Consider the following 14,428-nt stretch of genomic DNA (forward strand, 5'->3'; position numbering starts at 1 on the left):
ATGCTTTATTAATTTTATATATTAATGTTGCTTAAAAACATTGATTATCTGGTGTGCTTACCTGTTTTATTAGAGAAATCAAGTGTTAATAAATCTACCAACACTTATGCATAATTATTGTTTCAATATTGGCTGCTGTAATTACAGCTCTTTCTTCTCTGATTGGTCTGCAGCCTCTGCTGTTGCTCATGCCAGTTGAGCGTCGTCTGAATCACTCATGCACCCAAGAGCCCAAATGATCCAACAGACTGGATCTCTCACAAGTGTTACTCATTTCTCCTGGAATGCCATGAGGTAGTAAGATGTTATTGAATCTCCAAAAATGTATCAAAAGAGCAGATTGAAGAGGCAACATGGGGAATCACAGCCAAAGCAACATCCAGTGTATAAGAGCTTGACTGAGGCAGAGACCAGAACACTGCATGTTAACTTAATATTGACTCACTGCTAACAAATATATGTGTGTATACATATATTTGCATTATTTTTCATATAATGGTTATTTACCACTTTTTGTATTTTCTAATAGATCGTTTCAAAATGAGGCTGTCTCTGAACCAGGCACAAATTACATTCCCATGACTCACATATATCACCTCGGAGGGTGGTTTTGATTCACGGTCTGATCTGATCTCCAGCCAAAGTCACACTACATCTTCACTGACGAATATATTATATTCTAAGGGCCTGATTTTTAATGAGAATATAACACATTTTTAATGTTACATCAAACAAAATGTGACATTTGATATTAAAGGGATAGTTCACCCATTTTGAAAAATGTGATATTATTTCCTTTCCCCTCTAGCTGTTCTGTAGGACAGTAGTGGTGCTATCTTCCTCTCATTGTTACTGAGTGCTGGATACTGGCTGGATGCTCCACATGCTAACTGTAAGCCTCCTGCCATTCGGGTGGACTTCCCCCAGCTAACAGTCTTAAAAATAACTGCATTAATCCACAGAAAGTCAGTGTAACGTCACTTGCCACTTGTTAACATACAGCTACCGAGGGCAGCAAGTGAAATAATAGAATTTTTTTCAAAATCAGTGGACTATCCCTTTAACAAAAAAGCTTTAAAACATGTGTTTACTTCAATGCTTTTGGAGGGAGCTGACATGGGGGTTGGGGGGGCAACTCTCTGTGTGTTCAGAGGTCATAGGAACTTTAATGGCTCACATGGAGGTGAGTTATTGATTTGGGGTGAACTACAGTGAGACACTGGGTGGTAGATATTGTCTCCCATCTCCACTGTCCTTACAATTTCCTTGTGTATCACCACTTTTATTCTGTTTATTCATTGTTCATTGGCACATACTCAGCCTTCGTATGTGTACTGTAACAAAGAAATATTTCCACAAAATCATCTACTCTCATGCCCCCTCATTCATTTTGGCACCATATTAAAACTGTCATGACTCCTACATAAATTTATTCCTTTATTTGAATGATTTATTTGTATTTCCAGGTAGAATCTGCCTCATTGGACCTGTGGGTAAAGCTCTCTCTGCAGAGCAGCTCTGCCAGCATCACCAAATGCATTAAGCTCAAAGAATTGATAGAAGACCCACCTGATCAGTTCCATGTCTCGTGAAAGGCAACATACTGCCCTCTTGTGGTAATTTACTGCATTATTCCACATCCAGAGCAATATTTATTTGGCACAGAGAGGTCTTATCTCCAAAATGTCAACTTTTAACAAATATGTTTCTATAATGGATTCAATAAGCTTGGGGATAATGACAATGTACTTGGCAAACAAAATACAAAAATGAAAATGAAAAAAAGGAAAAGCAAACCAGCAAGAAAGAAAGAAAGAAAGAAAGGAAAGATAACGCAAAGTGGGGAGATTTCACATGACAGCTGCAATGTATGGTTCTCAGTTACAACAGTAGCAGGTGTATACATATTTACTGGTGAACCTACATTCATTCATTGTGCGTCATATACCTCGAAGCTACATTTATCGACATATTTAGGCATTCCAGTCCAATGTTCTGGAACCCTATCGTTTTTGTACATACTCTTCCTCTCCTTTGCATTTTCCTGATGTAAAGCGTCTATGGAGGGGGTGGGCTGTGGGTGGAGGCTCCAAAAAATGTGGAAACAAAGTGAGGAACACCTTCAGGAAATGCAAAGATCAGTTAACAAAAAGTTGCGATGTTGTACCAAGACCCTGCATGCAATTTGGTGATAATCAGATATCGGGGGCAGTATACCAGAAAATGGTCTTAAACATTAAAAAATTAGGAAAGAAAGTCATAATTTCAGTGAAACTTTGCACATGCCATTGTAACAACAGCTCCTCAATGTTCAGTTAATGACAAGTTGTAACACCAGCTAATGAAATTGCGGCAGTAAGTGCAAATCACCAGCCTTTAAACAAAAAATTCCTATATTTCTCAGACTATTTGACTTTACTGACACTTTTCAGAAGATGTATCACACTGAGATGGTCAGTTTTGTCAAGACTTTGCAGAAGGACCAAATGGACAAAAGTTAGCAAAAGAATTTGAAAATTCCAAAATAACCAACATGCCACTAACCTGTCCCACTGACACCAAACTTGGTATACTAACTTGTCTTGGCTCTCTCAGGACATGTTCAACATTTGGTGCGAATCAGCCAAATGGGGGCCCTACATCATGGTCAAACCTATAGTTTTCAATTGTTTATAATGAATTGTGATTGGCCAAGAAACCTACTGACCATGTCATATGATGCTCAACATCATATGATCATAAGATCCCTCAACATGAACACATATTTTCTGAGTATTTTCTGAATTAAAAAAAAAATCTCTGAAACTTTAAGTTGATCTAATTATGTTTGTTTCCAATTTTTGGGCTCTGAGAGTGTCCTGAATGGCAGCCAAGTAGTTATAATAGCTGACAATCATTATGGAGGTATGGCCTGGTTATTACTCCTCCACATCCAGAGGCAGCAGTGGAAATGAGTTTCCTTAACAGGATGGCTGGACTCAGGGTGAGGAGTTCAGACATCCTGGGGAGGGGAGGGCAGCTTGGAGTTGAGCCAGAGCTCCTCTGTGTTGAAAGGTTGCCTCCCTGTGGTATTCCGGGTATGTCCAACGTGGAGGACATCTCAGGCCAGACCCAGGAAAAGCTGGGGGGACAACATATCTCAGCTGGACTGGGAACGCCTAAGGACACCCCAGGACCCATCCTGGGGTACAGCACAGTGACATGAGAAGTATAATGACATGCAACATAGACCCCAAGTCAGAATCGAAACCCGACATCAAATTTACTCATAATGTGCCCTTGTCAACTGGGCCAGGGCAGTTAAGATCCTTATTTTAATATCTATACATTTATCTAACAGTCTACTGCTGCAATCAATTGAAAACTTCTCTACTGCAATTTTAATGCATTTTCATGGCTAAACTTCAACTGAAAGATAACATGCCATGCTACTGACTGAGCAAACTGTACAACTCTTTGGTTTATGAAACCCTTTTAGATTGTACTAAATCATCTTAAAAATGTACAGCCTCAAGCTAGAACCAAGACTATGTGCAAACGCTTTCACTCACCAGCAGCACTGATTTCATACAAGAGTTCATTCATGGCATGATGTCATTCTCACTGCTATCACTCTGAGATGCTCCTTTACATCACCAGTTAATATGGATAAGATTAAATGTTTAATGTGTATCAGAGATACTTACAGAAACATGGCCCACCACAGATGTCTTACTGGTGTCTTCACTGACACCTGGCTGCTTGCTGGTGTCTTCACTGACAGGACCATGGTGCCTCCCACCACACGTTCTGCCAAAATACAGTGGACCTCTGACATCTCGAATATGTGTGAGGCATACTGCAGCAAACAGGAGATTTCACTTTCCTCCAAGCAAGTCTAGGTTTGGCACCAGCTCCCAGTGATGCTCAACCATTGTCACTCAGACAGTGTCTTGACATCCTCTGCCAAGGCCTTTTCATCCAGGGTGTTCTACATCCAGGGCACCCACAGCAACAGGGTCAAGCTGATGTCATGCAGAGTGTTCTCATTAATTGTCCTGACATCGGCTGATAACTAAGCCACTGAAGTAGAGGAGTCTCCACTACCAAAGCAAAAGACAGAGGAGGAGGAAGATGAATCCCACATAAAAATTACAGATTCAGCTAGAAGCCCTTTCAGCTCTAGTCGGAGCAGGCCCTAATGGCAGAGTTAATCTCCTCCATGGCAAACTTGAGTGATCCAGGGCCGCATCTATCTGGGACTCACCAGAGATGTCTCTCAATATGCCCCCTGCTAAGACATCTAAGACATCAATGGCAGACAATGGCACAGTTGAGAAGTTGTTCTGAGGCGTGTTGCCGGCCTTTGTTGTCATATTCATGAGCAGTACAAGGGTAAAATTTAACAATAAATTATAGATGTGGTGCGAATTACAGACATTAAAAAAAATGATTGCATGCTTTTACTGTCAATTTCTTGGGTCCCTAATTTTATACAAATATGATCTAAATTGACAAATATAGCAATTTAAAGGCCTCATGTGACTTAGACCATACTCTCAGTGGCTTTGTGCTCCCCAAAAATTGAATTTTTTGTACTGCAGTGTGACGACAATGAAGGCACTATTCTATTCTACCACGTTCTTATATTTTGACAGTAATGCCATATATGTACTAGCAGAGGAGGTTTTCAGGGGGGTTTTTTTGGATTGCCTTAAGCACTGGGTTGGTATCTCTGGTTCAACACTCCACCGGTTTAATTATCTCTCTATCATTCTGCGGGGTTTCACTGCAGGATTTTTATATTTGGCCCTATCCTGTTCTCTCTGTAGATGCTCCCTCTTCCTCATGGTATCCAGAATTACAACATGTCTTTCCATTGTGATGCAGATGACAACTCAGTTATGCCAGAGACCTTTGCTGTCAACAAACTAAATTAAATGAGTGTTATTCATGTTAAAAACTGAATATCTCAGAATGTCTCAAAATTTAATGGCAACAAATCTAAACTTCTTTTGCCCCACACATATAAACTAAAGAACATAACCTCAAAAAAATAAAACCTGTGTCTGGAAACCTAAGGGATTTTTTTTTCTTTTGCCAGCAACCTCTCATTTGATGACTAGCTACGTTTGAAAAGTGACCATCTTGGATTACTCTAATTTACTCTGTTCATTTCTCTAAAACAATTGCATTTCTGCTCCACAGCTGAAGGAAGGACAGGTGCTTGGCAAATAGATGGTGTCTGCCCAGCACGTCTTCACAGGCGACCAGTTAGTTTAAGGGTTGCTTTTAAGCTCTTACGCTTCACTTTTAAAGCACAGTACCACTACAAACCTTCTAACCCTAATTTTTACCTGCCATCTATGCCCTTAAATTGTGGCATCACCTGTCTGAATAGTTGAGGCTACCTAACTCACTACTGACATATAGTTTGTATATTAAAGATTTGCACAAAATCCATAGGATTTACCTGCCTGAGTGGGAGCATGTATGGGAGTACAAGTTTTTCTGCCAATCAAAAATGTATTCTCTCCAACAGGATGTTTAAAAGAAAAAGTTAAAAATTGACAGTTACAACTTTCAGAAATCACTAATTTGGAAGACTGCCTGAAATCAAATATTGCTATGTGGGACTGTATAGTCATTTTTCAAGTTGCATTAACAGCTGAAATTTAATATATGCCAACAAACTAAATGAGCTGTCTCAGGGCATTTTCAAAGCACAGACAAGTATTTATTTATTTATTTATTTTAATTCTTTAAATTCCAAAAATAAAATATTAAATTCCCCTATTTCTACATAGGCTACATTTGATTTGATTTTTTTTTTTTTTAATCCCTCTAGCAGCATAGCACAGCAGTTTAAAAAAAGAAAAAATGAAACTTCAGATGTAAATTATTACTATACCGCACGACACTGCAGATTCCTCCTTAAATCCTCATCGTCGCTGTAGCATTTTTTTTTTTATTGCACTGAAATTATGCAGCATTTTAATAATCGTTTTTATGTAGCCCAAAGCGGAAATGTAAAGCGGAAAAGTTCAGCTGCGTGCTGTCTTTACACGTGGAGGAGGACATCCTGGGCTTGGTACGTCTTCACCGAGCTCTGACATCAATGAAATAGACAAAATGTCAGACAAAGCGGAGGTTAATCTAAGTGGAATCAAACAAAGTCAAGGTGTTTGGCTCGTAAAGGTGTGTTCACCGCGACGGAAATGATGCGCTGCATTTAAAAGTCACATTAGATTCAGCGACCTGTTGACTTGTTAAAGGGAAAACACACACACACACACACACACACACACACACACACACACACATCAGGTAGGGCATGACTTGAGGGCTTTAACAAATCAAGGGGCTTGTAGTAAATTGGGCATAGGTCTAAATACAATCCATGAGGTAACGCTTCAGTTCAGCAGACACATGCCGATACGGAGATTTGCACTTGACGTTACTAAAAAGTTCTTAAATTATGCAACAAATATGATTTTTTTTTCGATAACATTAAAGTTGAACACCGAAATGCCAGATTTTTGAATGGAGTTTGGTTTGACACGCATTGCATAACATAGGCTATGAAAGAATGGAATATCTTAGGGCTAAAGTGTGTGTGTGTGTGTGTGTGTGTGTGTGTGTGTGTGTGTGTGTGTGGTCATCAGGTTCCCAAGTATTTATCTCAGCAATGGAACAAAGCTACAGAAAAGGAAAAAGTTGGGAAGCTCACAATTGAAAAGTATGCACATATCCCAGTGGCCCATATTCTTATTGTGGAAGTGTTTTTAATTATGTCACTTGCTTAAAACTCCATGTTTTTTCTGTCTTGTCCTCTGCTTGACAGGAAACAGGGCAAAGCAGAGGTGAGACCCAATTATTTTTCCCAATTCCTCAAACATTTCATACTGTGCTTATTGGATATTTAAGTGTATTTTAATATTGTTGATTTTTCGTGCCAGTATGTTTATTGTTGTTATTCTGCACATTTGCACAGTAGTTTGCTGTAGTTTATTTTTTGACACTGTTTTCCTTCAGCTGCCTCTTCCTAACATATTCTAGATTTAGATATATTGATATTGTTGGTTTTAGTCTGTTGTGTTTATGTTTATGTTCTACTTTTCTGTGCTGTATCCTATGACTTAATTCCCTCTCAGGGATCAATAAATTCTCATTTTACCTAATTTGTCATACCTTATCTTGACAAATGATCTCAAGAGCAGAGACTGACTCTTTGGATTTGACAGGTGTGTTTCAGCCTGGATGAGCAGCTGACTACCTTGAGCTCTCTGGGGGAGAAGGGCACGTCACTGCAGGTCCCTAGAGATCACCCCTTCACCATGCACACAGTGGGCGGGCAGACGCTGGCTGTCTTCACCCAGAATGACACAGGTAAACCTCCGTTCCAGTCGTGTTCTCTGCATTTGTTCTTTTATATGTTAATATACTCGCTGTATATTATTTCTGTTATCCTCCTTTTTTTTTTTTTTTTTTTTTTGCATAACATCAACAGTAGTCATGCAATTCATCAGGGGTTCATAGATGTTAACGTCTAGTGAAATAAAGTTAGTTTGGATATAAAGCTTAACCTGTCTTCATTTACCACGGAAGAATCTCCATCTCTAGATGACATGATTCTTGCCTCTTAATTCTTGTAGCGTTGGAAGAAATCAGATTTTCGCCCATTGGTTGTGCTGTAAAATTCACTGGAATAACATGAGTGACTTCCATCTTATTGTGGAATTTTGCCACAAGGCCTGGTGTGTCAGACCGCCCTCTGAGCCAGAGGGATCTGCGGGGATTTGCGTCAAACCTTGAGCATAAAAATAACTGCAATAATATGGTTGGGTGTCTCGATGAATGTGCCCAGAGAATTCGATTAGGCTTCTGCTTTCTTTTAGGATAATTCTGTTTGATGGCATTCATGGACCAGACCGCTAAAAGCCAATCATAAGAAGCTTTATTTAATTAGCACTTCAAAAACATTGCAGAAGGGGGTTATAGAAAAAAAAATATCAGCAGGTAAGAAAGATCAAATTACAGCAAAGTAAAATGGAAAAGGTCAACAGAATGGAATGAAATGCAGTTGATTAAAAAAAAAAAAAAAAAAACAATAAATAGTCTAGCATTAAAAACTGCCTCCATAATGTCAGCAAGAGAAGCAGCTTTTGACATGGTCTTAAAACACAGCACTGATTTGACTGCTATTACTCAGGCAGGTCCTTTCAAAGTGCAGGGAACCTGATGGAAAATGCACAATCATGGTTACAATTCAGCTTGGATGAAAAGGCATCGCTTTACAGCCAGCATCCATAAAAGTCAATAAAATATCTGCTGGTTCTTCTTGTACTGAATAAATGCTAGTTTGGATACAAATAGCTGGATGTTATTGACATGAAGATGGAATAGGATGTGCTTTTGAATGATGCGGCCAAGTGGCAACATGTTTTAGAGGAGGGTTAGGCAAGTCAGATTGGGTGAGGGCCAGTTTTTCTCGAAGGTGTTTGGTAGTGAGCCAGAACATAATCAAAGGCTCCACAAAAAAAAAAAAAAAAAAGATAAAAAGCCTTGTTTATGTCACAAATAGGACCTTCTGCAGATATTACATGCAGTAAAAGAGCTAGGTTTTTATATATTATTTTCTGTGCATTATATAGTCAGATTGATGTAAGTCAGATTCTAAAAATCTGACTTACATTCAGTCTGATTCAGACCTGCCTGTATTTCAAATCACATATGGTGTTTCGCAGTTGATTTGAAAGGGTTACTTTTTTTATTTATTCATTCATTTATTTATTTATTTGAATGTTCTGCTTATTGGTGAAGGCTAAGGAAGACATAGACAATATTGATGCAGCCGGTATGAGGGGGAGGATAGTGAAACATTAACCTGCTATCTTGCAAGAGAAAATGTCATTATCCAAAAATCTCAAGAGAAAAAATTGCGGTGAAAACAGGACTTTATATATTTCTCAGTGGACTGAGAAATATGCTTTCATCCTACCTGGCTCCCTCAATGCAAAGCCGCTGTGTGTCGGTAATGAAGTCCCTGCTGTGTACAGTGATGAAAATGAATGACTTGTTCTTCAGTCCTTTTCATCTGATGAAACAAATTTGTTTAGGGCACTGTGCTATAGCAGAGATGTGAAAGAAAAAAAAAATCCCTGGGCATGTATTGTTTCATGGTATATGTTTGGTTGATTCAACTAGTCTATGTTGCATAGGTAACCTTGTCGAGTTTATTTATTTGTCGCTTGATGGTTTGGCACCCTGGGGCCACAGCTATAGAGAAATAAAAAATGCTAAATAATATTTGAATGATTTCCTGAACTATTGTGGGTCAGTAAAGCGTGTTAGATTTCATATTTTGACATGATATATGTGGGACTTGCAATGTCAGTCCAAAACAAGAGGGTTAAAAAATGTTTTAAATCATTTAGGTTGCCAAAAAAACATTGCTGGGAGGTTGGTACTTGCCCATGGGCCGAGGGGTTAGCAACCCCTGTTTTAGAAGTACAAAAATGATACCTGATATCAAACTAAAAGGATTAAACTGGGCATTAATCAATGTCTGCTGCTAAAAAGGTCAACTGCAACTTCAGACGGTAAGAGCACTGCAGTTCTCTGAATCCTGATTTGAATTTAGCTATGACTAATGAAAGATTCAGGACTTCTTTATCTAAAGCTGTTGATAAAAAAGGAGTTTAGGTTTAGCTATCTATGGGCATGTTCACTCCAAGCATTTATGGAGTGGTTTATTTAAAATCTGGGGCTATTTAAAGTCAGATTTTGTCAGTCAGGATGGGTAAGATTGATGCCATTTGAATAACCACATGCTGACTTGCCTTTGTGGCTCCAGGACCAACAGCTTTCATAAAATCCTTAGACTTTTTCTAGAAGTAGTGTAGATGCAAAATTGCCTGAGGAGACTGGTGTGCAAAAATAATAAAAAGGAATGAATTTACACCCAACATCATAGTAATAATGTTAATTTAAACAGTTCTCCAGTTTGATATTCTCTCTGACTGATACCGTACAATAATGATTATCCAGTTTTCTATTTTCTGTTCATAATAGCTGGTGTGTGGTAGCTCTTTCATGTGAAAAATCCTCTGGTGTACAGGAAGTGATTCATTTTCTGCTGATTAAAGCAGCAGCAATTTGATTGGAATAAACAGAGGAGCTGGTTAGCTTGAGCAGTGATCAGTCATGCTCGCTGAACAGACAAAGGAGTACACCTACAGAAACTCAAATTCCATCATCAGAAAGCCCAGTGAAAACCAAACAGATGAGTCGCTGAGCCAAAACTGCGTCATGCTGAGTCAACAGCGGCATGAGTTTCCCAAATGACAATGGCTGCAAGATGAGAAGGGACTGAGGAGCAATGCAGATGTGGCTTTTGTCTCATTGAGTCTTAGATCCTCCTATCATTTAATAGCAGTAGTTGACATTGACAAACGTTATCATAATATTGGGCTACCACCTAAACTGAGTTGCAAGTTAGTCAGCTTTTTAAGGCAACTGGCACTTTGCTGTGAGTCAACTATTTATAGCTAATTTGAATAATGATTGACTTTTCTGTTAACTCAGTTTTGGAGGTTTAGTGATAGCTCTTGTGGCAGGTTAGCACTAATGTAGGTCTATTGACAATTATTGATTTTTGAATATTGATTATTGAATATTACTGTATGCATTTGATAAATATTGCCTTGCAACTGTACATTGTAATTGATTTTCATGCAGTAATAATGTAATTAAACCATTACAACAAAAATTTTCTTTTATCTGTACTGTAGTTGCTTTGATAGTCTCAGAACAGTCTATACTTATTTTTATTTTTTTTCATTTTGGGCTAAGGTTTCATATCTGATTTACTTTTTTAGATGATTCCTATCAACAGCATAGCATGATTTTTAATATTGTGTAGGTTTTTTTATGCATTGATTTTGTTGACAGTTGCAATTGGTACACATCAATCTTACAGTTACTTGAATTTCACAGTTTAATAAACAAGCGGTACCCTAACTATACTAATTAGCTATGGTCATTCATATTGATGCTAGCATGTTGAAGGCAGAGTGCATCTGCAAGCTCAGGAGAAGGAAAGCTCCAGCCTCTTGTAGAAACAGAAGGAGTGGGAAGCTAGAAGTCACCAAACACAGGTGAAAACCCCTCTTGGGTCACTAGCCTGTGTTTCATGTCCTGCCCCTCCAAACTTCCAGTTTGAGCCCTCCCTCAAGGTAAGCTCAGCTTCTACACCACATTTGAATGGGATTCCGTACAAGTTCTACAAGAAATGCCCTGAAGATCCTGTGGAACATCATGAGAACTTCTTGGAGGAACCGGCACATCCCATGTGAGTGGCAAAGAACTGTTGTTGAGTTCATCCCCAAAGAGCTGAATTCCAGTGCCATCAGGCAGTTTCGAAATATTGTATGACTGAAAATTTTCGGAAGGATCTTCCACTCTGTTGTGGTCAAGAGGATGCCAGGTACCTCATGGGCAATGGTTACATGGACATTAGCTGTCAAATGGAGTTTCCAGGAATGTGTGGAGCACTCATAGATTATATGGAAGCAGATCCAATAAGCCAAGTGGGAGAGAGGCGACCTTTCATTGACATGGAATATTTCTTCATTCCTGACTGCCTCCCCCTCCAGGACTACACAACAGTGTGGCAACCGCTGGAGGCACGGACAGCCATGTCATCTAGGGCTAATCATCTGTGCAAGATCCCACAAACTAGAATAAGCAATCAGCTTTGCCCCTAAAACCTCCACCAGTGGTTTGATGATAAGGACAGCTGCCACTCTGCAATACCACCAATACAAGCCCTCGCCACATCCTGTCACGATACAAGATTGTGCCGTCCCGCGGATGCTACAGATGGTAATATGATCAGGTCCTGAAGAAGCTGACTGAGACGCTGGAAACCTTTAGGCAGAATATGAACAGCAGGCGTTCTCCCATGAGAGACCCCCTTGTTCAGTTTGTCAGGCCTATAGGGAGTGCTGAAGGCACCCACTCAAGAGCTCCAATAAGAGACAAACTAACCCCAAAGGCAGCTAAGGCAGTAGGTCACAGGGACAGGTCACTGCTACTTCTGTTCTCCTCCAGGAGATCTACTGTGGCCAAGTAATGACAAAGAAATAACTACAACCACCTGTGCATCTAACCAATTTCATTTGATGACCAAGAGTGGATTTCAAACCAAACACCCAAATAGATATGATTTCCTGTTAAGTTCCATGCTGCCTAATTATACCTTACTTTAATGTGTATAGCCTCAGTCAAGGTATGCTGCTGATTATTATACAAGTAGTGTTTGAACAGAACCATTTTACTTCACATTGTTTGTAGTCTGCATATTCCACCTTAGATTGTACATTTTGCCAGTTTCATCCGAGGCATTGGGTGTCTATTTTCCTGGAGTTATCATGAACCTTTGAACCACTGTCACTAAAGATTGTCGTCAGTAAATTCAGTGTCTCTGATTCATTCTATTGTAAAGACATACAATGAAGATTAATGATGAAAATTACATATCTATCAGCTTTAATAATCAGTTGCTTAGCTTTTGTGTCCTTGCACATTCCCAGACAAAGTTTAGTTATATAATTTCATATCTACTGACGCTTAAGTGCCATTTAATGCATGCTTAATATAAACCTTTGCTGACACTCTCTAAAATCTGCTCTGCTTCATCTTTGGAGCATGAACAATATCTGTGGTGTTGATAAAAAATAGCCACTAGTGATGCACAGATTGGACTGTAAACTATGGATTTGGGTAGTTGCAGGCTGAAAAACTTAAAAGAATAATGGTATAAAGTACCACCCAGAAGAGTATTATTTGCTCAATGTTCTCTCTCTCTCTCTCTCTCTCTTTTTTTTTTTTTTTTTTTTACTGTACTTTATCTTTCCTGCACTATGCAGCATTGGCCAAGTGGGTTCATGCAGATATGGGTTTGAGTGTGATAAAATTGACCACCATGTTGGGTGAATGCAGTCGTGTGCGTTGCTAATGTGGGCAGCTTCAGGTGACTTTAGAGTTGACCTGCACATCACTAATAGCTGCTGTTAGCTGGCACAGAATGGACGTGGTCTGGAGACAATTTATGACCAGGTCATGAATCCGTAAAATGGCACGACTGGCAATGAGACTTTTTGCTACTATTGTAGCCATTTAAAATGGATGTAACAAAGCTCTCCATTTCCCAGAGTGTTGATAGATGACAGGGTTACAACGTGGTTTACAGTGACTTTCAGGTTAAACACAACATTATGCTGGACACTGGACAGCATTAATCACTGAGACCTTCTCGGGTTGCAAGTTAACCTGTGCCTGTATTTCTTTAACCTGCAACAGGACCGGGTCACAGCATTTCCAGCGATGCAAGTTGAATGTATTTATCCCCCCTGCCTACACCCTTGCGTTACATTTGAGGATCAATGGATTCCTTAGTTCTTCTAGTTTCATATGATACCACTATCTTCACTCTTACTTTAAAACTGACCCGCTACAGCCTCTGAAAGGCAGTATGTCAGCTGAGCACACCGGTATACTCATCAGAGGTTAAAGTCCAACAAAGAAAGATCGCCCTTCCTATAAATAACTTTCACTTAAATACACAATGTGGCTGACAAACATTATTTCTTTACTTCCTTACAACCCTCTTGGGAGCACTACCTTGGATAATATTTCAAACAGGTTGTGAATAGCAGACCCTACATGAGGTTACCTGCCCAACATGCCTCAAAAAGAATGATAATGTCATTCATTTGAAAAATTTGTGCTATTAGAAGAACACAAAAAACTCAGTTTCTCTGACAGGGACTGGAGAATGGAATGGTGTCACTGCCCCTGAAGTAGGCACAGTGCTAGAAATACTTGTGAAGTGAAAAGAGAAATGCAATACATACCCCGAAACAGTGACCTCATATTACCAAAGGTTTCACCAGAAAACAAATTCAGCTGTTATCACACCAACTCATCATCATCCCACTGCTGTTCAGCTATAGACTTAAGAATTAGATTTCTCTTTCCATTGCCGAAACACAGATTGTATGTACTTTCAAAAAATATTCAGTTTGTTTAGTTTAGTTTATTTGAATACAATCCAATGTTACATTGCGACATTTTTGCTAGTTTGCACAAGCTCATGTAGCTGATGTTCAAATTCAAATTTATTTAGAGCACCAAGTGTTGTTTACAGTCTCAAAAGACTGTACATATATTTACATATAATTGTATATTTACATATATGTATATGTACACATTAAAGAGATTATAGGCTTGGTTTTCTATTCTGTGGCTGGCTTTAAAATTATGTTTTATGCTTTGACTCATGTATTATATACCTATGAGAGAATGGAATGTTAAAACAGATTATATACAATATGTAAAAAAGCATAACTGCATAATAATATTACCTATTTAAACAGTAAATGCA

The 14,428-nt window shown here is 39.0% G+C and overlaps 1 protein-coding gene and 1 long non-coding RNA gene across 3 annotated transcripts in view; one reads left to right on the top strand and one right to left on the bottom strand.

The window, feature by feature from the left end:
* Positions 1 to 1,285: 1,285 nt before the first annotated feature.
* On the bottom strand, positions 1,286 to 6,145 carry LOC115379451 (uncharacterized). The gene is made up of 3 exons (XR_003930251.1): positions 5,891 to 6,145; positions 3,687 to 4,082; positions 1,286 to 3,121 (listed from the first exon to the last, which is right to left on the bottom strand). It is a non-coding gene; the product is annotated as an uncharacterized LOC115379451 (long non-coding RNA).
* The window catches only part of gtf2f2b (general transcription factor IIF, polypeptide 2b), a 50,342-nt gene continuing 41,862 nt past the window's right edge, over positions 5,949 to 14,428 (top strand). The window contains exons 1-4 of one of the 2 annotated variants that reach the window (XM_030080128.1): positions 6,029 to 6,177; positions 6,645 to 6,718; positions 6,824 to 6,842; positions 7,224 to 7,368. In XM_030080128.1, coding sequence (XP_029935988.1) covers positions 6,112 to 6,177; positions 6,645 to 6,718; positions 6,824 to 6,842; positions 7,224 to 7,368 — 304 coding nt within the window. In that variant the 5' untranslated portion in view covers positions 6,029 to 6,111. Of the gene's footprint in view, positions 6,178 to 6,644; positions 6,719 to 6,823; positions 6,843 to 7,223; positions 7,369 to 14,428 lie in introns of both variants that reach the window. The other variant, XM_030080129.1, reaches the window with a different exon arrangement.

Source organism: Myripristis murdjan, chromosome 21 (assembly GCF_902150065.1).
Source record: "Myripristis murdjan chromosome 21, fMyrMur1.1, whole genome shotgun sequence".
Classification (NCBI taxonomy): domain Eukaryota; kingdom Metazoa; phylum Chordata; class Actinopteri; order Holocentriformes; family Holocentridae; genus Myripristis; species Myripristis murdjan.